This window comes from Physeter macrocephalus, chromosome 5, assembly GCF_002837175.3.
Source record: "Physeter macrocephalus isolate SW-GA chromosome 5, ASM283717v5, whole genome shotgun sequence".
NCBI classification, from domain to species: domain Eukaryota; kingdom Metazoa; phylum Chordata; class Mammalia; order Artiodactyla; family Physeteridae; genus Physeter; species Physeter macrocephalus.
The window spans coordinates 76,232,771-76,260,555 of record NC_041218.1 but is presented as its reverse complement, the minus strand read 5'-3'; the positions used below and the strand labels follow the sequence as shown (position 1 = coordinate 76,260,555).

General features: G+C 37.5%; 1 protein-coding gene across 5 annotated transcripts in view; it reads right to left on the bottom strand.

The window, feature by feature from the left end:
- Positions 1-4,227: 4,227 nt before the first annotated feature.
- Positions 4,228-27,785, bottom strand: part of SP4 (Sp4 transcription factor) — an 82,564-nt gene continuing 59,006 nt past the window's right edge. Inside the window, exons 6-7 of one of the 5 annotated variants that reach the window (XR_008617423.1) lie at positions 11,289-11,370; positions 4,228-4,972 (exon numbers count right to left, since the gene is read on the bottom strand). Coding sequence is in view for 4 of the 5 variants with exons in the window: in XM_007120594.4 (XP_007120656.1) it covers positions 15,696-15,943 (248 nt within the window). In the remaining variant the exon portion in view is untranslated. Of the gene's footprint in view, positions 4,973-11,288; positions 11,371-12,533; positions 15,944-17,488; positions 17,822-19,580; positions 19,866-27,785 lie in introns of those variants that run through there. The other 4 variants (XM_007120594.4, XM_055085042.1, XM_055085041.1 and 1 more) reach the window with 4 other exon arrangements.

Genomic DNA, 27,785 nt, shown 5'->3' with positions numbered 1-27,785 from the left:
AGGCGAGGCCACCTCCACACTCGCGCCCCGAGAGGCGCCCACCTCCTCCAGCGATCACTGGGAGCGCGGCCGCTAGTCCCACACCTGTTCCCACTTGGCAGCCGGCGTCTGCGCGCACTGCGAGCGCAACGCGCCAGGACTCTGGCGGGCCTTGAGCCGCCGCGTCCCGTTTCCAGGGGAACGGCGTCCCCGCCCCGGCCCTCTGGGGGCGGAGTGAGAGCCGAGGGGAGGAGCGTGCCCTCGACCGGCGTGAGCCACTCGGTGGCCTCCTTCGCTGCCCTCTGGCGCCCTGGCACACTGGCTATCTTGGGGCTCCCGGGAAGTGAGAATCGCAACCCAGTATTGATTAACTGCTGTGTTTTGAGCAGCGCTGGGTTGTGCTGAGCTCCGTGCTAAATCCATCCCCTTATTTTAATATCTAGAAAGGCAGGGCTTCGACTGGTCAGCTTATTTAATGAGCAAAGAAACTAAGTCACAAAGTGACTAAGCAACAAGGAGATGGTGGAACCGGAATTCAGGACTCGCGCCGAGAGCTTTTAATTTAGCTTGCCCATAGCTGTTAGAATGTTTCCAGAAAAGAGCCAACACTGCAATTCAGCTTTCCTAGTTGTGGCAATCCAAGATCTAGGTATTCAAAATCCTGATTCTGAACCTCACCTGCCACTTATTGGGATGTTAATACTAACCCAATGAAAGAATGCATGACGTCTTTGTAAATAGCAAAGTGCTCTGAAAATATATAGCATTATTATTCAATCCAGAGTAAAAGCTCAAGGGAGAAAAGTTCCAGATTAGTAACAGTCTCCGTGATGTTGAAATGGATTTCGGTATGGTCTATTAATGACATTTGTTGAGACTGAAGTAGCCAGAATTTTGAGGGGCAGTCCTCAAACTAAAGTTTTTTTAGTCCTTTCCATTTGTTCATTTCAAAGTAAAAACTTCAAACCCCTGTTTCCCATAGGAACTATGAAGGAGTGTTGCCCTCAATAATCCATTATAATAACTGATTATTGATAAATAGGTTGTATCCAGCAAGATTTGGTGCCTTAACAGGTTTTCTTTTTAGGATGTCAATTGTGTCTGAAAACCATCTATAAGATTTTCTAGTTATATCATCAGACGTTTGAATGAACACAGGCTCCTGGAAAGCCTTTATAATGAACACAAGCTCCTGGATGGCTGTTTTGTATGGTCCAGAGCAATCCTTGGGGCACCCAGTGGCTACTAAGCAAGCCTGGAAATCACTGTAAACACCTTACAATGCTTCTTAGTCTCTCCTCTCACACCTATATTCTACCTTTGCATCTCCTACCCCAGAGACACAGGGATTCTGTAAATAAGAGTTGAATTAAATTGAAGTGAAAAACCACTTTAAAATTCAGCAGAAAAATTTAAATCATAGTGTTACTATTTAAGTATAATTTTCAAAAAGTTACATAGTAACTCAAAATATAGAATGAAGACATGTCAAAGATGTCTTCAACTCATTAATGAGGATATCAACAAAATGGTGAAGTTGGTTCCAGGAGAATCTGAGAAAGAGATTCACAGGCAGTGGAGAAAGACTAATGAAATAAGGTTGCTAGGTTAGATACAATACTTCTTAATGTCCTATAGGACAATATAATCTTGACTTTCATTTTGGATTTTTTTTAAAAATTGTGTATTTCAGAAGTAATTTATATCTGTAATGAACAAAAATCTGCAGATAACTGCAATTAACAAAAAACCCAAGTAGTAGTGGCATACAATAAGAACATTTATAATCTCACCCAAGAAGTCTGGTTGTAGAAGAGCCATGGGTTGGTTAACACAAGGACTCTGGGATGAGACTGTTGTTCGTCTCCCTTTTCTGTGGTCTCCAACCGGTCAGTTATTGTGCTATCATGGATGCTAAGTGGCAATCATGTTTTCTAGCATTCCTTGCAGGTGACAAAGTCCAGAAGCAAGAAAACAGCATCTTCATTTTTGCGTAAAGAAAACTTTCCGAAGCCCTCCAGAAGATGTTCTTTTTCATCTGATTGGCCAGTATTCCATCTCATGTCCATATCTAAACTTGGGTTTGTCAAGGGAAATGAGATCAAGATCCAACTCCAGCTTCCTTTTAAGGATATGCCCAGTAGGAGGAGCCTGAGCAAAATCTGGGTTCTGCTAGTGAAGAAAAAGGGTAAAAACTGTCCATTTGGTAGTCAACCAAGAAAGGTATGGATGTGTTTTTTTCTCAGATTCCCCATAAACGTATAACATCATGGAAAGTATCTCTTTACACTAACACAATTTCCCAAGAATTATGAAGACTTTATTACTTTTTTTTCCCCCTAAGTGTGGCTAAACATTAAAAGAACTTTATTCTTGGAGAAGCCTGGACTAAGGTCAACTTGAGATTTTGGAAGGAGAAAAAGGAAAACGGTAAAATTGAGAAAACTATGTGATTTGAGGAATTTTACTGTCTGGATTTCCAGAGATATCAAGACAGAAACAAGTGGGTAAAGGACAAATATAACGGGGAGCCGCTGTTGAGGCCATCAGATATGTGCCATGGTCAAGAGTGGGGGCAGAGAAGGGCTGTATACCAAGTGAAGAGACATGGAAATCAAAGGCAGGAATGTCAACTCATAAGGTCAAGGCCATTCAAAGCAGATATACAACAATAGTTAAGCTACAGTTTCTTACCACTGCTGGTTCTGATTAAAAAAAAAAAAAAACAGTAACAACAAAAAACAACCTAAAGCATCTTTGCAGAGTCTAAGCATGAATTTAGGAGATAGAGGGCGAAATGTAATAGAAAACCAACAGATTTGCAGGAAAGAATAATTTTGTAACATTTAGAGAGAAAATTCTGAGGTGTACTGGAAATGACTGACAGAAGCAAGCAAACAAACAACAAGGACCACGGGACACTCTGGAGAGGAAATCCTCACCAGTCCTTAGTGTAATCTCTTCCTGTACCTGTATGATGTACTCTACCTTGCATTATAGTTATTTGTGCAGCTTTCTTATTTTTCCTTAGTAGCAACAAAGCCCTTTGAAGGCAGGTGCTGTCAGGGACTGTGCCATTTATTTACTTTACCCCCTGCAGCATCTAACACAGACCCTCCAGCAATACTACCGTTCGAATATTTATTGAATTGAAATAAGCACTTCAAAATAAAATGCCAACAAGGGAAGGACTTTTGTAACCCAAAAAATTTTAGTCAAGGAAAGGGTTAGAGCCTCTGAAGGGAGAAGAGAAAAATAAATGTGTAAAAAGAGATGAATTAATTTAATTAATTAAGAGAACAAAAAAGTTTTATTTCTGGAGCACTAGAAGTTCCTTCTCTGGAGTTCCAGAGAAGGAAGAGGATTTAGAGATTAAATAAATTCTACAAAAGAATAGGAGAGTTAAGTTGTAGGGAGTATAAACACAATTATTTCTGAATATCTCCTACATCGTATCAAACACATTATTTCTATTCCTGCTTGTTAAACCTTTCTTTGAAATCAGAAATGAGGAGAAATCTCAGAGAAAGTGCTGAGTTGGGCACAGGTGGGAATTAAATGAGGGTTTGTGATCCCGCCCCCCGTGGAGGCAGCACACACATTTGTCTAGTGCTCAACAGTTTACAAAGCCCTTTCATAGGTGCTGCTTAGTGGAGAGAGATTTGAGGAGGAGAGCAGTGTTTATATCAGGTAAATCTGCCTTTCTCTTTTCTATTTACATTGCTGATGTACCCACTGTAAAGCTGCTAAGCTTTCTTCCTAAACCAGTAAGCATTGTTTGCATTCTTGCTTTTCTCCCTAAATATATATATTCCTAATATGAATTGTTCCAGGATATAGAGTATCACATATAATTTGTAAGATCCTCAAATCTCCAAGGATTAGAATACCCTAATTGAATGCCCAAATTCTACCAGCACCAAGAAGTCCCCAAAGCTTTCCCAGCAATTCCAGCTCCTTACAGAGAGGGCATTCTCTGTGACACACAGCAAGGTTACTTGGGCTGGGAAAGGTTAGAATTAATAAAACATCCTTTCAGGGCACACTAACAGTTCTTTTCCTGTGGCCATCCAAACCCGTACCTCCCCATGTAAACAGACAATGCAAATAAAGTAATCTCCTGTGAATCTCAGTAGTTTGATCCTGAAATGGTCAACAAAAGCACAGTTGGCAGGCTCAAGGTGTTGGGGAAGAGAGGGGATTGATGGAAGCAGAAAGGAAATAAACATATCTTGAAGTGTAGTTTATTGATTCTGTGATGCACCTTTTTTCACATTTTAACATCTCTGCAATTGGGGTCTGTCTTAGTTTTGTGGTCTGCCAAGAGGCATGTCTGTAGTCATTATTACTGCCCATACATCTGCAACAAGACTTACAAAATGGAATATTATCAGCACAGAAGAAATTCCTGGAGGTAACAGTGGAGCATTCTTTTAAGAAATGCTACATCATTAATACTCTTCATGGCACACTTTGGAGTATAAACCTACCTGTCCACTGTTCACATTCAGCTAGGACACCAGTATAGCCACACTGGTTATTAAAATGCTGAGATAATTCCATACTGGAAACTAAATAGCCACTCTGGTTCCCAATCCCCCTACTACCACCCCATGACCTCCCCAAGATCTAGCAACTGAAAGAGTAATGCCAGGGGGGTGGGGGTGGAGGGATGGATGGGGGTGTGGAGTATAGGATGGAGAAACAGGGAGGGGCTCTGGGACCTCCCTCCAATCAATCCCTTCTGATTGATGGGTGCTGTGCTGTGTCTGTTATTAAATTTTTTGACTGTTATCTCTGTATCTATAATAATCAGGAACAATAATTATTGTTATATTCTTTTGTTTACAGGGAATGAACTGGGAATAGGGTAACTCTTAGTCTGATAGCTAAATATGTCTAAATTTTGATTGGGTGCTGTAGATTCTTGAGAACAAACCAATGTCCTCTGGATTCATAAGCTTGATGTATTTTAGGACAAGGTATAGCTCACCTACAAAAGAAATAATAAAACAGAGTTATTTTTTTAGAGATCATAATTACTTTGAGAGTATTCTGAACAATGCCAGAGTTAAAAGACATATTTAGTAAGAGGCATAAATACTTAAATCATAAATCTGATCAATATTTCTATTAGAACAAAATGTATAAACTGAAGACAAATATTTTATTTGAATATATTCTCTGGTGATTATTACCTCTTTTCTCATTGCATTAATTCTTTAAAGAATTTGTTAAGATCATGGATTTGAATAAGGATACTATTTAAAAGAAAATTAATATTTTAAAAACATTTTGTAAACAGGGTAACACTTTTTCTAAAAATACAGACCAATAAATCTTAGATCTACAAAATGATCAGTAAAATTCTTTAGGAATGTTCACCCTTTTTTCTTTTCCTATTTTATGTCAAAGTCTGTATTTACAATTGGACATAAGAATAAAAGTACTCCCAGTTACTTATGGAAATGGTGGACATACTTACTAGACTTTTTTTTCCTTCTTTTGTTTTATTAGTTTGTTTGATGTATTTTTTTGAAGCATAATTGACCTACAACACTATGTTAGTTCCATGTGCCCAAGATACTGATTCAATATTTCTATATGTTAAAAAATGATCACTGCGTACACAGACTTTTAATACAAATTGACATCCCCTGGATTTTGAAAAACAAAACAAACAAGAAAATAAATGAAGAACTGAGGTGTTTTTTTTTTTGCGGTACTTGGGCCTCTCACTGTTGTGGCCTCTCCCGTCGCGGAGCACAGGCTCCAGACACGCAGGCTCAGCGGCCATGGCTCACGGGCCCAGCCGCTCCGCAGCATGTAGGATCCTCCCGGACCGGGGCACGAACCCGTGTCCCCTGCATCGGCAGGCGGACTCTCAACCACTGCGCCACCAGGGAAGCCCCTGAGGTTCTTTTCATAGGACTCATAACCCTGTTCTAGTCATGATTTACTCCATAAAAATGAGAATTAAAGGTTAAATATCATCATTAGAATAGGGTGTAATTTTCTAACAATATTACCTTTCTGTCCATATAATTATAGAAAATGAGACGAAGCGACTATAATACAAAACGATAGTAACTTATAAACTTAATTCTGACTTACAAACTGCAATTAGAAATATATATGATGCTTCACCAAACATGCACACACACACACACATTTCACATATATATATTTGACAAAGACTAAGCTAACATAAAGACTTCAAAGACATAACACAGTTAAAGTCGTAACCATTTACAACATTGCTGAATTTAGTTGGAATCTTTTTTCAGTTAGCTTGCTCTTTGCCTTTATACTATTTTCCTCAACAGTGGTTTTCCAAACATGTTTGGGTGACCAAACATTTCAAAGCCATGATGCCCTTTAGAACCATGAATTACTGATGTATTTAATTCCAACATAAAATTATACAAGCTAGGAACAATTTTACCAGCAAAAAATATAACCTTATTATGGCTTCCACATCTCAAAAATAATACTGCTATCAGTAAAATATTTATTAAACCACATTTCATAGCAAGATAATAAATAACACAAATTGAGCCAAGCCATCTAGAAAGGTATGCTTCAAAGACGAATGAGTGTGGGAGACAACTGCTCAAGTTTAATTTCCTCCTCTTCCCTGTAATTTGCTTTTGTCTGATCTTAGCTCCCAGGGTCTGACTTCTTGGCTCTCTGATTCTGACTCGAGACTTGTTCATCTTAACCTGGCCCAACATGATCTGAGCCTTGGCTGCTCCCTGTGGATGCGGGCTTACTGCACTCCCATCTCTGCAAGTGCTGGACAGCCCATCCTAGGAGTCGGGGAAGGGGATCTCGAGGTGCTCTAGAAATCTAGCCAAGGGAGAGATGAAAGGAGGCAGGATTAATACAGAAAAGAGGAACAGCATCCCTTACGCCTGAACCTGGTGGCACACAATATGTGCTAAATGGACTGGCTGATTCGAAAAAGCATCTCTACAGGTTAGCTTGGGAATGAAAGAGGCAAGTCAGAGTTAAGAACAGGATCTGAAGCCCAGTTAAGGTAGTGACATGGAAGAGGTGCTGGAAGTGGAGGGCAGCAGCTAGCGGAGGTGTCTCTGAGCCTGGCAGGCCACGAAGCCAGTTTGGACAATTTATTTGTTTATATCTATGTTATTCCGCAAAGAATCTGAAAAGCTAAGTGAAGATAGCTTAGAGCTCATAAATGCAGAGCATCCTATTCTTTTCTGAACCAAGTCTGAGAGGAAGTTGTCTAGGATAAGAAAAGATTTGGACACCAAAATGCACATTTTTTTTTTCATGGTTGCAATTTAACATGGAACTCAAAACACAGGAGTACTTCTGCCCTTTAAGCTCAGGTTCATTTTGTTTATTTAAGTGTATCTCTAAACATAGGGGATGATTTTAGATATAGAAAATTTTCCACACATGTTAACAACAAAATAAAAGTTTTGAACAGCAGATGGGTGGGTGTTTCTATTTGGTTTGCTTCTTGTTCACTCGTTTGGTTGTCTGCTATCACTTACGTAGGCAAGTAGTTGAAATTAACATTTTAAAATTAGAAAATAACTAAGATTTGAAACTTTAATTTTGCTTAGCATTGGGAAAAGATGACCATCATATAATTTCTTTTTTTTTTTTTTTTTTTTTTTGCGGTACGCGGGCCTCTCACTGTTGTGGCCTCTCCCGTTGTGGAGCGCAGGCTCCGGACGCGCAGGCTCAGCGGCCATGGCTCATGGGCCCAGCTGCTCCGCGGCACGTGGGATCTTCCCGGACCGGGGCACGAACCCGTGTGCCCTGCATCGGCAGGCGGACTCTCAACCACTGCGCCACCAGGGAAGCCTGAATTTTCTTTTTTTAAATGGGATATTGAGCATTAACTTTTCAACATTATGGTACCCAAAGCATTTCAAGATTGGTCCAACTGGGAACTATTCCATCCTCCCTGCCCCATTTTGGGTTGAGTTATGATAACAATAACTTCTATCTATTAAATACTATTGTGTCAGAGGCTTGAGAGTTACCTTATTTGATCCTCTTAAGACACCTACGAGGTATTATTCCCATTTTGGAAATGAGAAAAAGAGGATGCAGAAGTGGAAGTTAGATAATTTGCCCAAGGTTGTGTAGTTAAGTGGCAGAACCAGGAATCAAGCCCACACTCCTCAGCCTCCCAGTTAGTGATCTGTCTGTCACACGACTTTGCTTTTACCAGGGTGCTCAACCCTCTGCGTTATGAGCAGGGCTTGATCTCCATGGCAAGAATGCACCACCACCTCTTACCTCTCTCCTGCTCTCCTCGTTTCTGGCCCCTCTAGACTACTGCGCTTTAGTTGTGGTCCAGTCAGGCGTAGGGCTCATCCCTTTCGCTGATTCCTCTTCCCCCAGCTTCCTCTCAGATACTGATCGGCAAGGTCTGCTTCCTCAATTCCAGTTTTACTCAGACTTCAGTTCAGGGAGGCTTCCTGACCCCCCTAATTACAATCGCAGCCCCAGCACTCTTCACGTTTAGCCTACTTGTCCCCGTTGCCCTTACCACTTTCAAATCTGCATGAACTGTGAGGGCAGGGGATAGGGCTTTTTGTCTTATTCTTGGTCTGACACATGGATTAGTGCCTGGTACCAAATAGACCCTCAGTATTTGTCCAATGAGTGGAGATTCAAAATACAAGCCTATTAGTCATCGCTATCATTAAGTCCTGAAGCATATATTTTATCTATATACATGTACTTAATTTTATTAAAATACATATAGGAAACACAAAACCCTGTGGATTATGTTTCCACTGAACAAAAAATTTTAAACAGTGCCACAATTATGCAAAGGGATTACTGTTAACTGGAAACACAGCTACTATTTCCTTGAAAAAAATTTTACTGTGGTAAAAATATTGTTTTTATGGAACATTTCAAATATCATAAGTGCATGTGAAAATTCCACTTGACTATCACCCAATTTTCCTGGTTGACTTCATAAGAGAATGTACAATGTACTTTTAAGGCTTGAGTATCTGTACTTAACTGTGGGCAGCATAGTGATGCATGATTAATCAGGAAAATACCTTTTCTATTTAAAGAGAATAGATTTTATGTCAGTACAGTCTAATACAAAATATGTAATTTGCTAACTCATTTGCTAAATCAAATCCTTATTGTAAAGAGCTGTTATATATATGTACATGCATATATAACTTGCTTTTCTGGGCTAAAGTACTATAAATAGCATACTGATTTCTTTTTTTTTTTTTAAGATACTTTATTCTAGATTTTTTTTTTTTTTTTTTTTTTTTTTTGCGGTACGCTGGCCTCTCAGTGTTGTGGCCTCTCCCATTGCGGAGCACAGGCTCCAGACGCGCAGGCTCAGCGGCCATGGCTCATGGGCCCAGCCGCTCCGCAGCACGTGGGATCTTCCTGGATCGGGGCACGAACCCATGTCCCCTGCATCAGCAGGCAGACTCTCAACCACTGCGCCACCAGGGAAGCCCCTGATTTCCTTCTTTTTATACATGAAAACTTGATTATTAAAATTCTGAAATCTAGAAACCCTATTAATTGGAACATTTTCCTCCAGGAGAAATTGTCCTAGCAGTTGCCAAACTATTACCTTAGACAAAAACGAAGGTTTGTACCATCTTCCTTCCTCCCTTGCTCTGTGTTTCTTTCTTACTATTTGCACTTGAAATCACTCTCAGGTATCCAAAAATAAATTATTTCATTGCCACCTGCTACAAAGAACACAGCCTAAGACGTACACTAACCAGCAACCCTTAGAAGAATGGAATACATGCCTTAAAAATCCTGCTACATAATTACAAGTTGGTTGTGTGTGAATCAGACATTATTGCTTGGGCAGTAAATACAGTAATATGTAATTCAGATGTATTGAAGAACAAAGTATTTATTTCTTGAAAATACCTGAAGTCTGCACTCTTCAAGCATCTGAAATTTTAAATAAAAATAAACAAGCTATGCCATCTTGTTTTCTTGATATCTTGACTTTATCATGAACAGCATTGTGAACTATACCTTATTATATTTACCGTGTTGCTCTGAGCACTGCTTCAACTTTCCTAACTTATTACACCAGTGGTTTTATGTCAACAATCTATGATATCCTGACATAAACTGCAGCAAGATCTTTTTTGACCCACCTCCTAGAGTAATGAAAATAAAAACAAAAATAAACCAGTGGAACCTAATGAAACTTAAGAGCTTTTGCACAGCAAAGGAAACCATAAACAAGATGAAAAGACAACCCTCAGAATGGGAGAAAATATTTGCAAATGAAGCAACTGACAAAGGATTAATCTCCAAAATACACAAACAGCTCATGTAGCTCAGTATCAAAAAAACAACCCAATCAAAAAATGGGCAGAAGACCTCAACAGACTTTTCTCCAAAGAAGACATACAGTTGGCCAAGAAACACGTGAAAAGATGCTCAACATCACTATTTCTAAAAATGCAAATCAAAACTATAATGAGGTATCACCTCACACTAGTCAGAATGATAATCTTCAAAAAAATCTACAAACAATAAATGCTGGAGAGGGTGTGGAGAAAAGGGAACCCTCTTACACTGTTTGTGGGAATGTAAATTCATACAGCACTATGCAGAACAGTATGGAGGTTCCTTAAAAAACTAAAAATAGAATTACCATACGACCCAGCAATCCCACTACTGGGCATATACCCAGAGAAAACCATAATTCAAAAAGATACACGCACCCCCCAATGTTCACTGCAGCACTATTTACAATAACCAGGACATGGACGCAACCTAAATGTCCATCAACAGGGGAATGGATAAAGAAGATGTCGTACATACATACAATGGAATATTACTCAGCCATAAAAGGAACGAAATTGTGTCATTTGCAGAGACGTTGATGGACCTAGACTGTCATACAGAGTGAAGTCAGAAAAACAAATCTCGTATATTAACACATATATGTGGAATCTTGTAAAACGGTAAAGATCATCTTATTTGCAAAGCAGAAACAGACACAGATGTAGAGAACAAACATATGGATACTAACGGCAAAGGGCAGGAGGTGGGATGAACTGGGAGATTGGGATTGACATATATACACTATTACGTATAAACAGATAATTAGTGAAAACCTACTATATAACACAGGGAACTCTACTTGGTGCTCTGTGGTGACCTAAATGGGAAGGAAATCCAAAAAAGAGGGGATATACATATATGTACGGCTGATTCACTTTGCTGTACAGCAGAAACTGACACAGCAGTGTAAAGCAAATATAATCCAGTTAAAAAAAAATCTATGATAAAGTAAAAAGCATTACTTTTTTGGTATTTTCTTTGACTCACTCTTGGCTCCTGGTTCCTGGTTCTGAGTTTGAAGTTCCTAGAAGTCCAAGAGTCAAACTGGTACCACCACATAAAAAATATAAAAAAATAGAAAAAGTTTACTACTTGCATTATCCCTTTTATACAATATCATCCTGATGCTTCCAAATGTGAATTTTTCAGATAACTGAAGTATACATTTTTAGTTTGATACAAATCTTTTGAAAAATTTATTCCTTACTAGTCTTATTTGGCAGAGTAGAATAAATTTAACTGTTTCTTGATTCAGCAATTGTTATGAACACATATTATTACACTAGCCATGTCTTTACCTTAGGGTTTTACTATACAACGCGATCTACCCAAACACTATGTAAGCCTTGATCGCTACAGATTTAAAAAGAATTTTTGGCGTCTTCTGTTAGTAGATCAATGTACCTCCCTGCTGCCTAACATCCCCTGCCCCTCACTTGGCCGTATCTAATCTGGCCTGGGTTTGGAAATCTGATAACTAAAGTTGTTATAGTAATGTATTCATTATGTCCGTTAAAGTTCTGCATGAGATTTGCAGGGCCCTCACAAGAGGAAAAGACAATAGCTTCTGCTTATAGACTGTGGCATCTATATACATGGCATACATTGCTTCTTAGTGTTTCTGTAAGCTTAAATAACATCTTAATTATGTTTTCGTTTTTAGGTCTTCCTACAATTTCCTAACATTTATTGCTTAAAAATATTTAAGGATGGGCTTCCCAGGTGGCGCAGTGGTTGAGAGTCCGCCTGCCGATGCAAGGGCCATGGGTTTGTGCCCCGGTCCTGGAAGATCCCACATGCCGTGGAGCGGCTGGGCCTGTGAGCCATGGCCGCTGAGCCTGTGCGTCCGGAGCCTGTGCTCTGCGGCGGGAGAGGCCACAGCGGTGAGAGGCCCGCGTACCGCAAAAAAAAAAAAAAAAATTTTAGTAAAAAATGTCCCTAAATCAAATTTTAATTTCCATACATGTCTAGAGCAATGGCTACAAATTAACATGAAATTTGAATTGGTGTTCTTTGGCAATACGTTCAGAGAAATGGTGACCAGATCTTAATACCAGGAATTATGAAGAGTTGCCAATATGTTTTCTAGTGAGAAGCATTTACTTTCCATTGTTCATCATTATAAAAAGGTTGATAGTTCAAGCAATTTATTGCTGTTTTATAGCATATATAATTAAATGAAGAAACATGTTAAACTCAAGGGAATTTTTAATAGGTTACTTGCAATTGTTATTGCAGGCAACAACTTGTACATGATTTTATTTCCAAATCCACAAAAAACAAATTTTATACAAATCAGCACTGTAAAAATGTCAATTACAGCCCCAGAGGCTTTGCTGGCAGAATAATTGTCTAAATTCTAGGATATGGGAAACAGGTTTTTTTCTGGACTCATCTTTTTTTTTTTTTCTTTTTTTTTACAAAAAAAAATTTACAAGTGAAATGTTACTACAAAACTTTTTATAAGGAATTTTTGCAAAACATTTACATTTTACCATCAACTATTTCTGTTTTAAAATCATTATGTAGATTTAATACCCTATGCTGCACATCAATTTATGTGGGATGACAACTTAGTGACATGCATAAAAAAACACCACAAGGCATTAAAATGAAGACTTAAATACAAATATTGTTGCAATAAAACAGTTATAAAATTGAAAAATAGGACCTAAACATCATGCTTATCTAAGTTTGACAAATTAACTTTTTCTCCTAGATTACACACTTTTATTACTGCTCTCATGAGAGTGTGATAAATAATGACTTAACATCAAGTTCTAATGTAATCAGCAACACATACACAAACCTAACCAAAGAAAGTATACTGTAAGAAAAAACTATTCTAACACTGGAATTCTACCATGATAAATACATAGCTTTGCACTGATAATTACAATAAAGAAAAGTTTTATAACAGTGGCAAAGGGAATGAACAGTGAAATGTCATTAAACAAGACTCTACTGCACATCTGTGCCCTATTACTTATAACAGCTATATCCCACTGAGTCAAATAAAGGACACTGAAATTTACGATTCTTATAAGACAGAAGAGTGGATTCAGAATGGTATGCAGAACAGACTGTCAAAAGATTTCTAATTTCAGTGGTGAAATGTGCACCTGCTAACACAAATTAATATATTTTATATGCTATAAAGCTATCCAGATTCAGTTTGTTAAATTTATAATAGGCCTCATTGTTGATTAAAATATAACTTCGATTTCTGAGGAGCATACATAGGTATGCATTAAAATTGGTTCATGGAATAATGGTGCAGAGAGCTCATACTCGGTATTAACAACAACAAAAAGTGTCACTCTGAGGAAACATGATTCAAACATTACGAAAGTTTCTTTGCATAAAAAAATTTATAGCACTGATTGTGTAGCATAATGATAGATAAAATATATATTTGATGTTTCAGCTCCTATATAATAAAATTAAAATTAATACTACCAAATGCTCCTCTGTACCAAACAAAGCAACAAACTGATTCTGATGTTTTAAAGCCAGATACATCAGTTGTTAAGAGTACGTTAAATAAAATATACAAAACAATTTACAAAATCCAACTAAAATTTAAAGACTTTGTTACAAGTCTACAAAAGCTTTAAGAAACTTGAAATTTATAACCACAGTGTAAAAATTTTTTTTCCTTTAATCTCAAAGCTTTTTTATACAAACTGAAAGCACAAAAGACCTTCAGTTTTATATAACGCTACAAAGGGCTGGCCTAAAGTGTACATAGTGTAAACAGTGATCATTACAGTATTTCTCCTTCATCAAAAATACAAGAAACATCACAATTTCGGAAGAGAATTCGCATGAGTAGTACTTTTCCTGAAATAATAGGGAATGCACAAGAAAACATACACCTATATTCAAACAGTCCCCAAACTAATGGTGTTAATAAACCGAGCAGTTAAAAACTTTAGTTTTCAAATGGTCAATTCCAATTCCATTATAATTCTTTGTAAATATATTTTTAAACTATGAAATATCTTACTAATATTTAAGCTACTGGTATACTCCCAATTTTTTTTATATGAAACTTTTGGCCATCTTTCCTATTAAGACCCTTGTATAAACAATGAAATACATTTTTTCTTTAGTCACTTAATTGACTGAAATTATTCTGATTTTTAAAAAATAATTTTTATTTCATAGTATCACATCTGTTATATATTTGTTAGGCTGTCTTCTTAGGGAAAATTCAGTTATTGGCATAACATAAAGACATTACTGTGTTATAAATTCTTAATCAGCCTCTAACACAGTGCTAGAAATAAAACAGGATTCGCTAATTTTTAGTAAAGAGGAAAACAGAAATTGTAATGTAGTTAAAAGATAATTTTCTGCTGGCCTTAAAAAAAGTGTGATAATTCTTTCTTTGGCTACCAAGTCAAAGCATAAAGAATTTTGCACATTGTCAACATAACTCATATTTACAGAATATGAAACTACAGAACAATTTAAACTCTATGCAAATATTTCCAATATAAACATTTAAAATGAACTTTGTGGTTCAACTTAGGGTTAGGAATATAATCAATCCTAACTTCAAAATCTTACCTGTTAAATTGCCTCATTTTATTTTTCTGAAGCTATTATGAGTTTTGAATTCCCCCCAGTATTTTCCTAAGGTTTCAATCTAAAATTTAACCTAAGGTTTAGCTCTAAGTTCCTCTTGTGTCTCCAAATGGAGAAAGTACTTGGACTTCACTGATTGTCTGCATACACACTACTACAATGTAGTGGTAATAAAGATCTGAGATGCCTCTCAGATTACTTTTTTGGAACTTACCTAATTCAACTGTTGAAGAATTTCTAATATTTAGAAAAGACGGCCAAAACTATTTTCAGTTGATTTTCCAAAAATTAAGCTAAAGAAATAAAGTATTATCTCTACCATCAGTTAACTATTTGTTTTCTGTGCTATTGCAAAAAAAAATAAATCCACATAAATTATTACTGACTGAATTTATAACAAAGTACTTTCAAAGAAAACAAGTCCAATTAAGGTCCAACCTGCAAACTACTGAGGTCTGTCATTTTAAACATGTTAACACATGATGTTAAGAGAGGGAAAGATTCAGTTTCAAGATTATGTGATAGATCTCCAAATAACTACAACGTATAATATGGAGGAAATACTTTTCTATCTGTTTCCAGTACATCAGTTTGCTTTTTATATTTTTAAAAATTCAACACTTCATGTGCTGACCCAAAATCTTGGAATACTTAAAGAAGCCAAGAATGAAAACATGATTTCCTACTTTGTAATTCACCTGACCAGCCCATTTCCAGATTTTCAAATGTGTGTAAACTTAAGTGCAGCACTAGAGGTCTCTGTTATAAATAACTTTTCAGAATTCTTCCATGTTGGTTGAAACATTGGGAGTTGCTGGGTTTGAATCTTGAGAAATGGCTGCAACTGTGACAATTCTTGGGGAGCCAAGCACCTCTGTTACAGATGAGTCCAGTTCTCCGGAGGTAACAATGGCAAGAGCTGTCCCACCACCTTTCTTGTTCTGGTGCGTTTTGACATGTTTGGAGAGATGATCACTCCGCATAAATCTTTTAGAACATTCCGGACATTCAAATCTCTTTTCACCTAAACAGAAAAATAGTAAATGAATAGTAATTCACTTTATCTAAATGAAATTATAATTTAAAATAATTTCTCTTCTGGTCACACTATACTTTTGAGTAGTTGCAAAATACTTCATGTTTTTATTTTTTATTTTATTTTTTTTTAATTTAATTTTTTTTTTTTTTTTGCGGTATGCGGGCCTCTCACTGTTGTGGCCTCTCCCGTTGTGGAGCACAGGCTCCGGACGCGCAGGCTCAGCGGTCATGGCTCACGGGCCCAGCCGCTCCGAAGCATGTGGGATCTTCCCGGACCGGGGCACGAACCCGCGTCCCCTGCATCGGCAGGCGGACTCTCAACCACTGCACCACCAGGGAAGCCCCATGTTTTTATTTTAAAATGCCATTGAACACACAGTGCAGTACATGACTTTAAAGTCATGATTCTGCTAAGAACTGAAAATAATAGCTGTTTCCTCAGTTTCCTTATCTACAAAATAAGAGGGTTTCTAACAGATGATCTCAAAAATCTCTTCCAGGTATAACAATACATAATGTTCAAGGCTCATATCCGCCCTTCCTTAAAAACTATTGTCTGGGTTTTGAATATAATGCCTAGAGGCAGGAAATACCTTAGAACTACTTCAAATAAAATCAGTTAATAATTTTGTAGTGTACTGAGTTTCTTCACAAGGCAAAAATGAGAGTGGGGCAAACACTACATTTCAAATTTAACAGAGTTTTTAGGTCTCGCAGAATTAAGATTATTAGGTTCTGGTACACGGAGTGATCCTTATATATTCTCTAAGTTATAAGATAGTTCTACTGGAGCTGACTACTTCTGTATTTTAGAAAAAAGTCCTTTCATTTTTGTGTATAATGGGTGGGGCACAAAAAAATTTGGTTAATTGGTATATCGTCACGTTCATAATGGATAAACTATTAGCTTTAGTCCTTCCCTTAAAATTGTTACTTAAGGGAAAGAAGCAATGTTTTCCCAGTCTGATAGTAGAACTTGGATAAGAAAATTCAATTCAGCTGACTTCTTTTACCTGGCCCTGCTTTTGACTTACTCATAGAAAATCTATAGGTTCAAGTTTGCCCAGGTCAGATATTATCCCCTATTCTTTATATGTTTATTTTTAAAAAATTGCATTTGAGGTGTCTCATTGAAATTTTCTTTCTCTTTCAGTCTTGAAAAATTAAATGAAAGGATAAATAAATGGTTGAGACAAAATTCTTAAAGATATTAAAAATAAAGGCAGTTAAGGTTTAAGGTAAAATGACTTGCATCTTATGAATGCTAACAGCCAGACAAGGGCTAAAAACAATTAAATGAGGGTTTATGTTTAGAATCAATCTTGAACTCTTTTATCTTTCAAGTTTCCCATTTTACTTCAAAAGAAAAATTCTCAGTGTACAAATTTAAAAGCTGGAAGAAATTTTAAGGATCTTATTTTACATTTTCATTTTACAGATGAGTAAGTTGGGGCTCAGAAATTAATTAATTTGCTTGGGAATCATACAATTTATTAATATCAGAGCAGAATTCAAGGCACCTGGTTTCTAGTTCAGGCTTTTTGTACTAAATCACCTGTAGCAGAGAACTCTGTTCTTTTACAGCAACAGTGGCCAAGAATAATCAGAAAGAAATCAGGTAGTGATGGCTTGAAGGCATGAGATCATTCAGTAAACACTGAATCAATGGGTGATCAACTTGTACACAGTGGCTGTTTAATAAACATTTGTCAGCTGTGGTATTCATAAGCTCAGTCATTTTTCAACAAACATTTGTGGAACATCTGTAATGTGCCAGGCACTGGTGATACATATCTGAACAAGTCAGTCTCTGACTTTAAGAAGCTTCTGTTATCTTGAGAGAGTCATTTGTAACCACATGGAGCTACGGGAAACAAATGAGAAAGAAATTCAAGTCCCCACCTACTCAGCAGCAAACTGTAAGATAAATGAGAAATGATGGGGACATGGTTTGTGTGTGGACTTTCTAGTCTACTCCTAAGAGGTGTGGGTATCCAATTAATTTCAAGCAAGGAAAGTTGGATAAAATCTCAAAATAAGTAAATTATGTTGTACAATTCACCTATCATTAGGGGAATGACATTTCAATTTATTAACCTTTTCCACAAAGAAGTGTGTTTTCTGTGGTGTAAGACAATTTCTGAATTTCTTACCTCTTAGCAAACATTATCATTATACTTTATAATATATGGATACAGGAGGTACAAGGTTCTTGTACTAACTAAATACACTATAATATCTTTTTGTATTTATAATTATTTTAATTATTTTAATAATTACTTTTAGTAGGGTTAATACTTTTTATAATTAATGCAACTAATTATCAAAACTGTTGATATTAGTTACTTATGGTGGGCAAAATGCCCCAATCCCCCACAAAGATGTCTGTGCCCTAATCCCTGGAACTTGTGAATACGTTTTATTACATGGCAAAAGGGATGTAACTAAGTTTATAAAGGTTAACAAAGGGAGAGTGTTCTGAATTATCTGCGTGGGCCCAATCTAATCACTTAAGTTCTTAAAAGGAGACCGCTTTCTTCAGCTGGAGTCAGAGAGACGCAGCAAGAGAAATCAGAAGTGTGAGAGGAACCTGACCCGCTATTGCTGGAGGGGTGCCACGTGGAAAGTGTGAGAAGGAACGTGGGTCACCTCCAGGAGCAAACGCCAGCTCCACTGCCCCCCTGCTGACAGGCAGCAAGAACACAGGGACCTACGCCCTACAACAGCAAACGCTGAATCTGGCTGACAGCGTTAAGTCTGGAAGCAGATGCTCTCCCAGAGCCTTCGGGAGGGAACACAGCCCAGCCAACGCCTTGATCTCACCTTTGTGAGAGGCTAAGCAGAGGACCCCGGCTGAGCCTACTAGGACTTCAGACTTAAACAAACAGTGATATAAAAATGTGTGTTATTTTAAGCTGTTAAATTTGTGGTAGTTTGCTGTAGGAGCAGTAGAGAACTGATAGTTATATAAGATATAGTCTTGAAACAGGTAAAGCCTAATTAAAAAAAAATTACAGCTGATCTGTTACATGGATCAAGATCTGTGAAATAGCTGCATCACAAGTATCAAAAGCATATCAAGAAGAAATTCCAAATTTTATTTCTCTAAGAAAATCTCAAGGATGTAAGCAAAATGATTTTGGTTTAATATACTGAATATAGGAAAAAAATTGCTTATTTCACCTATATTATTAATAAAATGCCAAGCTGTATTACACAACTATTAAAATCTGGTAGTATTTGAAAAGGACTGAAGTAGAAGATTCATATTTAGAAATTATGTAGATTATTTCCTAACATGATATTAACAGTAATTTCTCTCAGAAAAAAAATTTGCTGATTTTCAAATGGAATCATAGACTTGAAAGGAAAAATGGAACTAAATCAGATCTTTTAAGCTTTATGTATTTGAGGTACCCATCAAGAGCCAATTATCTAGCTGCCATAGTTCAGCCTACAATCTCATTTTCAAAGTGTTACCCTCAAACTTAAGCTAATGTAATATATAAAACATACTTTATGGATTACTGATGTTATTTCTAAGTTTGTCATTTGATAACATACCTGCATATTAATCAAATAAAGTAATTTCAGGAGTGAACTGAGGGACTATATTAGTTTCCCAGGGCTACTATAAAAAAGCAAAACCAAAAAATCACAAACTAGGTGGCTTAAAAACAACAGATATTCACTCTCTCACAGTTATGGAGACAGATGCCCAAAATCAAGGTGTCAGTAGCGCAATGCACCCATCAAAGGCTCTAGAGAAGAATCCTTCCTTGCCTCATCCTAGCTGCTGGTGACTTCTGGCAATCCTTGGTATTCATCGGCTTGTAGGTGCAGCTCTCCAATCTTTGCCTCTGTCTTCACATGGCCTTTTCCCCTGTGTCTCTGTGTCTTCTCCCTTTCTTACATGGATGCCAGTCATTGGATTTAGGGTCCACTAGGTCCTAAATACTAGGCACTAGGCATAGTATGACTTCATCTTAATTCATCTCATCTGCAAATAACTATTTCCCAAGAAAGTCACATTCACAGATATTGGGGATTAGGACTTAAACATATCTTTCTGGGAGACACAATTCAACCCACTAAAGGGACATTTTTAAATGCCTGGCATTTGTTACAGCTAAGTAAAAAACACATCCTTTGCTCAATGAATAACTTCAACTAAACATCCATTTGTAGCATATATACAATTTCTTACCAGACTTTTATATATAACTCACTCTACAGAAATCATATTTTGATTTGTTCTAAAAAACCTCATTATTCAAACTGAGAAACTTGTAGTCCCTGGATCCCTCCAATGTCTATCAGGAGAGACCTATCAGTCCCTCCTGGACACTCTCCCTTACCTCCTCAGCCTAGAATATCTAAATGAATTTTTTCATAAATATACCCAATTCTCCTCTATCATTACCTGTGGATAAAAGCAAATTAAAAGGGGGAGGATTAATAATTTGAGAGAAATTATATGGCTTAAATTTTCTTGAAGTAGAAGACAGAGTAAGGGGAAGTTAACTGGGAGTGACAAGGGAATTAAGAAGACTTAAGGAGGTTTAGGTAATTGCAAAGGTAATGAGGAAGCTGAAAAAAAGAATAAGATTGATAGGCTGTTCTGAGAGACTGGCTGAGATTTGAGACCATAAATTTGTAGATATCAAATGTGCATCATGAGTAATTTTTCATTTCTTCCTTCAGCAATTATCTACTCAAATATAGAAGTCCTTTGGTCATTTCATTATAAACACTTTTTTAAAAGGCAATCTTATCTACTCTAATGGTTTTAACTATCATCTATAAATGGATAGGTACATCAAGATCCAGATTCCTAAACTATGAATTTAACATCTCCAAGATGTGCCATAGAAAGTATCATTCAACATGTCGCAAACAGAACTCATTAACTTTCCAATCCTTATAATTCTCAGAAATAAAGGGGAAAAGTCCCCCAAACTATGAAAGAGGTAATGTCAGTAAACATGGTGATCTCCAAAAATCCACTCCTCTGTGAAAGGAATCAGAAACTGGGAAAAAAACAATCAAATTAACCCTTTCAGACTCTGGAAATTAATCAAGGATTCCAGTAACTCAGGGAGTGTTTAATAAAGAAAATGGCTGAATCTTGGTAAGAAGAGCAAGTTTTGTGGTGTTTTAACTTGCCTAGTTCCATTTTCTACTCCCCAGCAGCCTGGTAGTCACCAGAGGGAACAGAACAGAGCTGGAGCCCTTTCAAAACTTCTTTCCCAAAGAATCATTATTGTTTCTTTGGAGGATCCCACTTAAAATACTTTTGTATTTAACCTTCCTTGGAAGTACCCCAATGCAAAAAGTCTTCTTCCAGGGGTAGAGAAGGGCATGTGTTTGTCTAAAACAATTATAGGAAAGTGTTTTAACTTCATGGATGTCCAAAACAATGAATAATACTTGGGCCAAACAATAAACAGACTAAACAAAAAGCTTAAAAGAAAAAGCTGACATACTCCTTGGAATCTAGAAGGCCACATACATGCTTAGGGCTGTGAGTCTACTCAGGAAAGGGCTGAGAAGAACCAAACTCTCACTTATGCCTATCCTTTGAGGCTCTGCAAAAGCAGAAAGTGAAGACTATGGTAGCATTGTCAACTGTCTGGCTGAGTGTTGATGGGGGCCCCAACATGCACACAAAGCCTCTCAGCAAAGAGGGAGAGATTTATTGGTCCTAGGTTTTTAAAAGAAAGAATATTTGAAGAAATGATGGCTGAAAACTCCCCAAATTTGAAGAAAAACATTAATATACACATTGAAGAGGCTCAGTTAACTTCAAGTAGGTTAAATGAAAAGAAATTCACACTGAGACACAATAATCAAACTGTTTAAAGTGAAAAACAAAGACAGAATCTAGAAAGCAGCAAGATGGAAGTGACTCATCATCTACAAGGGATCATCATTAAGAAAAAAGCTGATTTTTTTCATCAGAGATCATGGAGGTGTGAAAGCAATGGGATGATATATTCAAAGAGATAAAAGGAAAAAACCTGTCAATCAAGAATTCTATATACAGAAAAATTATCTTTCAAAAATAAGGAGACATTAAGATGTTCCCAGATTAATAAAAACTGAAGGAATCTGTCACTAGCAGATCTGCACCTATAAGAAACACTAAAGGGAGTCCTTCAGGCTGAAATGAAAAGACACTAAATGATAACTGGAATACACATGAAGAAATAAAGAACACCAGGTAAAGTAACTACATAAATATAAAAGACAGTGTAAATGCATTTTTTACTCATTTTTCCCATATCTAGTTTAAAACACAACTGCATAAAACAGTAATTACACATCTGTGTTGATGGGTACAGTATACAAATATGTAATTAGTGAAAACAACAGCAGAAGTGGAGGCAGAGCTATGTAGGAGAAAAGCTTTTGCATGCTATTGAAATAAAGTTGGTATTAATCCAGACTAGACTGTTTTAAGATGTGAATTGCAATCCCCAAAGCAGGCAACCACTAAGAAAATAACTTTAAAAAAATACATACATACATATATATGTGTGTGTGTATATATATATATATATATATTTATGCATACATATATATATATTAAAAGAAATTACAAGGTAATTAAAATAACACACGAGCAATATGTGTTTAACACAAAATGTCAATAATGGAGAAACACAGGAACAAAAAAGATAAAAGACATGAAGACAAATAGAAAACAAATACCAAAATGGCAGAAGTCCTCACCAGTAACTGCATTAAACATGAATGTATTAAATGCTCCAATCAAAAGGCAGAAATTGACAGACTGGATTAAGAAAAAACATGATACAACTATACGCTTTCTAGCAGAGGCTCACTTTAAATTCAAAGACATGAATAGGCTAAAAGTAAAAGGACAGAAAACTGATACACTGTGCAAATAGAGAGTCAGAATGGCTATATTAATACTAGAACAATAAGATAAAAATTACTACTAGAGACAAGGAAGGATACTTTATAACAATAAAAGTGTCACTCCACCAAGAAGATATAACAATTAGAAACATATATGTACCTAACAACAGAGCCCCAAACCATAAGAAGCAAAATCGACAGAATTGAAAGGAGATAGACAATTCTACATTATACCTATCCCTTTCCTGTATTCTCCATTTCAACTGGTAGTAGTCACCATTGGTACCTTTCATCTCTTTTCTCACATCTAATTAATCACCAAGTCCTGTCAATTTTATTACAAAACATCTCTTAAACTGGTCCCAAATATACCTTACAACTTCTGTTTTAGTTGGTATCTTACCAAAAGCCCTCACTGTCTTTGCTGATTGGTCTCAAAATTATTCCCTATAAATTTATCCTCCGTACAAATACTAAATGGTCTAAAATGAAAAGGTGACCATCTGATTATCTGCTGAAAACTTTCAATGGTTCCTCATTTCCTATGGCTGCAGAAAAAAACAAAATCAAATAGTACATAACATCCTACTGACCTCTGCCTACCTTTTTTGTTTTATCTATTGCCACAAATATCATGGTTCCCAAACACTGAACTGCTTGTAGGTTCTGACATATCATACTTTCTTTCTTGTATGAGTTAGATTCTAGCCCAGGTGACTCTGGCTCCACCTCCCAGTCATATAATTTTAGGCAACTTCTCTCTCCAATTCTCAGTTTCTTCATTTTTAGCTGGGAATAACAGAAATACCTATTTCATGTTATTGCTCAAAGGATAAAATGAGAAAATGGATTTTAAAAAAGCATTTAGAAACCCAGCACACTGAAGGGGATCAGATATGTTAACTACTACTGTTACTGCCTGTCTGAATTTGTTTACTCTACTGCTTCCATGGCTCATTCTTCCCCATTACTAAATAACTCAACTTGGCTCAAGGAACTAAGCTTGAGGCCTTGATAAAGAAGTCAAGCAACCTCTTAAGACTTAAGTTTAGTCCTTATTTATAAAATGATGGAATTGCACAAAATCATTTTCAGGAGTCCCTCTGGCTCTAACTCCTATCATTCTTGATAAAGAGACATGTTGCAAGACATTGAGGCATATGCATGAGGCTGAGCAAGAAATTCTTTGGATTGTTAAAATAAAAATAAACTACAAAATCTCTCTCCCTTTTTAGACTGCAATTTCGCAAAGATAAGAGCTGTCTCACACTTCTGAAAATGTTTTAATTTACATACAGTAAAATTCATTCTTTCTGCTACATAGTTCTATGAGTTTTGATAAATGCATTAAGTCACGTAGCTATCCCCAAAATTCAAATGTAGAAGAACTGCTGTCACTTCCAAAAAATCCTTCATGATGTCTCTTCAGTCAAACTCCCTCCTCCATCACACACTAAAAAACAATGATCTGTTCGCCTTTTGTATAGTTTTGATTTTTCTATTACATCACACAAATGGAATCATTCAACAGGTAGCCTTTTGATGCTGGATGCTTTCACTTAGCATAATGCATCTGAATTTCATCCATGTGGTTGTGTGTATTAATAATTCATTCCTCTACATTGGGGAAGAGTACTCCAATGTATGGATATACCACAACATTTCATCCATTCACCAGCTGAAGGACATTTGGGGTGCTACCAGTTTGGGTGATTATAAATAAATCTGCCATGTATATTCAAAGCTGGGGTGAATACTTGGGAGTGGATGCAAGATCATATGGTTAAGTGTATGTTTAACTTTTATAAGAAAATTCCAAAATGTTTTCCAAAGGTGCTGTGTCATTTTGCATTCCCACCAGCAAGGAAATTCCAGTTGCTCTGCAATCTCCCCGGTACTTCTAATGGTCAGGGTTTTGCTGTTCTTGTTTTTCTTGGTTTTTTTTTTTGCTGTACGCGGGCCTCTCACTGTTGTGGCTTCTCCCGTTGCAGAGCACAGGCTTCAGACGCGCAGGCTCAGCAGCCATGGCTCACGTGCCCAGCCACTCCGTGGCCTGTGGTGGGATCTTCCCGGACCAGGGCACGAACCCGTATCCCCTGCATCGGCAGGTGGACTCTCAAACACTGCGCCACCAGGGAAGCCCTGGTGTTCTTTTTATTTTAGCCATTCTAATAAGTGTACACAGGTATCTTGTTGTGGTATTAATTTGTATTCCCCCAAATAAAAGATGATGTTGAACATCTTTTCATGTGCTTATTTGCCACATATATAATCTGTTTAGTGAAGTGTCCAGATCCTTTGCCAATTTTTAAAAAGTGTACTGTTGTTCACATACTGTTGAGGTTTGAGAATTCTTTATATATTCCAGATAAAAGTACATTGTCAGATGTATGATTTTCAAATATTTTCTTCCAGTCTGTGTCTGGTGTTTTCAGAATTTTTCGCAGAGCAAAAGCTTTTAGTTTTTATGAAATCCAGTTTATCAATTTTTCTTTTATGGATTGTACTTCTGATGTTGTATTAAAAACTTTGGTCTAACCTCAGGCCACAAAGATTTTATCCTATACTTAAAAGGTTTTACAGTTTTAGGTTTAGATTTAGGTCTGAGTGATTTTGAACTAGTTTTTTTCTTTTTTTCGGTACGCGGGCCTCTCACTGTTGTGGCCTCTCCCGTTGCGGAGCACAGGCTCCAGACGTGCAGGCTCAGCAGCCATGGCTCACGGGTCCAGCCGCTGCACAGCATGTGGGATCTTCCCGGATCGGGACACGAACCCGTGTCCCCTGCATCGGCAGGCGGACTCTCAACCACTGCGCCACCAGGGAAGCCCTGAGTTAGTTTTTATAAAACATATGAGGTATGCAGGTCAAAGTTTCTTTTTTGCATGTGGCTGTCCAACTCTGCCACATTTTGTTGCTGAGAACTTCTGCCTTTCCTTTTATTGTAAGCATGCTTACCTTTACTCCACGGATGATGGTTATAATATCTGCTTTAAAGTCTTTGTCTAATAATTCTAACTTGTGGATTATCTTGTATCATAGTCAGATACAGAGTATGTTGAGTAATTTTGGATTGTATCCTGGACATTTTTTAAAATAAATTTATTTATTTATTTATTTTGGTCACGTTGGGTCTTCGTTGCTGCACGCGGGCTTTCTTTAGTTGCGTTGAGTGGGGGCTACTCTTCGCTGGGTGCGCGGGCTTCTCATTGCAGTGGCTTCTCTTGTTGCGGAGCACAGGCTCTAGGTGTGCAGGCTTCAGTAGTTGTGGCACGTGGGCTCAGTAGTTGTAGCTCACAGGATCTAGAGCGCAGGCTCAGTAGCTGTGGCACACAGGCTTACTTGCTCCACGGCATGTGGGATCTTCCCGGACCTGGGCTGGAACCCGTGTCCCCTGCATTGGCAGGTGGATTCTTAACCACTGCGCCCCAGGGAAGCCCTATCCTGGACATTTTTGATACTGTGTTGTGGTGACTCTGGGTCCTATTACAAATCCTCTAGAGAATAAGTTTTGTTTTAGTGAAACAAACACATTTAGGTTCACGTGAAAAGTTCTATCTTGCCTTCTTTGGTCAGTAGTTCCAATATTAATTTATTTTCAAAGATTTTATTATGCTCTTTGGGTCTGCCCAGCACATGCTAGGAATCAGGTGATGGTTTGTAAGACAGGTCAGTCTCTGAGGCCCGTGCTATGGTTCTTTGGGGCTGTTCTGTGCATGTGCAGTTTAGGGGTGAGTCCAGAACTTATTTTGTTCCATTCACAAAATTGAGGATCACCTTTTACAGACCTCTCCAAACTTTCCCTCATACTCTCCAACCCCCAGTGTCCCTTGTCCCTTTTCCTGGTTTCTCTGGCCAGAAAGCCAGAATTCTTGAGGCTTCTTTTATTGTCCTGCACATACATTATGACTGGCATTGCCTTCAGGGTGAAATGACAAGAGAGAAAAACAAGTGATTCCCCTCACATTTGCTGGAAAACAAGGGCTCAGTATTTCCTGGTCCCTCTAACCAAAGACATGGGTATTTTCTCAAGTTTTTAGTTGCTTATGCTGCCACTACTACAGTGCAACTTACAAACAGAGCTGGCCTTGGAGTACAGGGCCCCTATTCTCAGTTCTCTTGCCAGATATACATGGTTTCTCCTAGAGTGTTTGCTGCCTACACCTGCTATTCAGTGCCCACAGAGCCAAAGCTGGGAGAACAAAGAGGGAAAAAAATCCTGTGAAACTCAGTTGTGTTATGCATTGTTATACAAATTTGATTATAACAAATTTCTTCAAATTAGGATAAAGATTATCAAGGAAGAGGATATATTCTAGAAGAGAGCCAATCTCTCTTTTGCAAAACTCTGTAGAAGTCTGGAACTCAAAATAATGGGAGGGAGACATGGAGCATAAAACAGTAAATTGAAGCCTATACATGGAATGTTAGCCCTACTATCAAAAAATTGGGGCAAAATATTTGAGAATTTGTATCTAAAGAAATGTGATCCCACACTGTATTACTATATATTGATAATTAGGTATCTTCCAATATAACACACAGTGCTCCGACCCAGTTTCCTAAAGAGAAAGCCACCAGCTCACAATCCTTCACTTAAACATATTCATCAATCATCATCTTCATCATCATCATCATTATCATCTACTTGAACAAAAGCCAGGGATCACTGGACAGTGCAGGTCAACCTACAACCTCAGAAAATAGACCAAAAAAAAAAAAAAAAAAAAAAAGACCTTGGAGGAAACAGACTTCCAGTAAGCTCCTGCATTTATACAATAAGAAGATGCAATAAAAAAAGAAACAATAAAAAGCAATCTTGGGGCTTCCCTGGTGGCGCAGTGGTTGCGCGTCCACCTGCCGATGCAGGGGAACCGGGTTCGCGCCCCGGTTTGGGAGGATCCCACATGCCGCGGAGCGGCTGGGCCCGTGAGCCATGGCCGCTG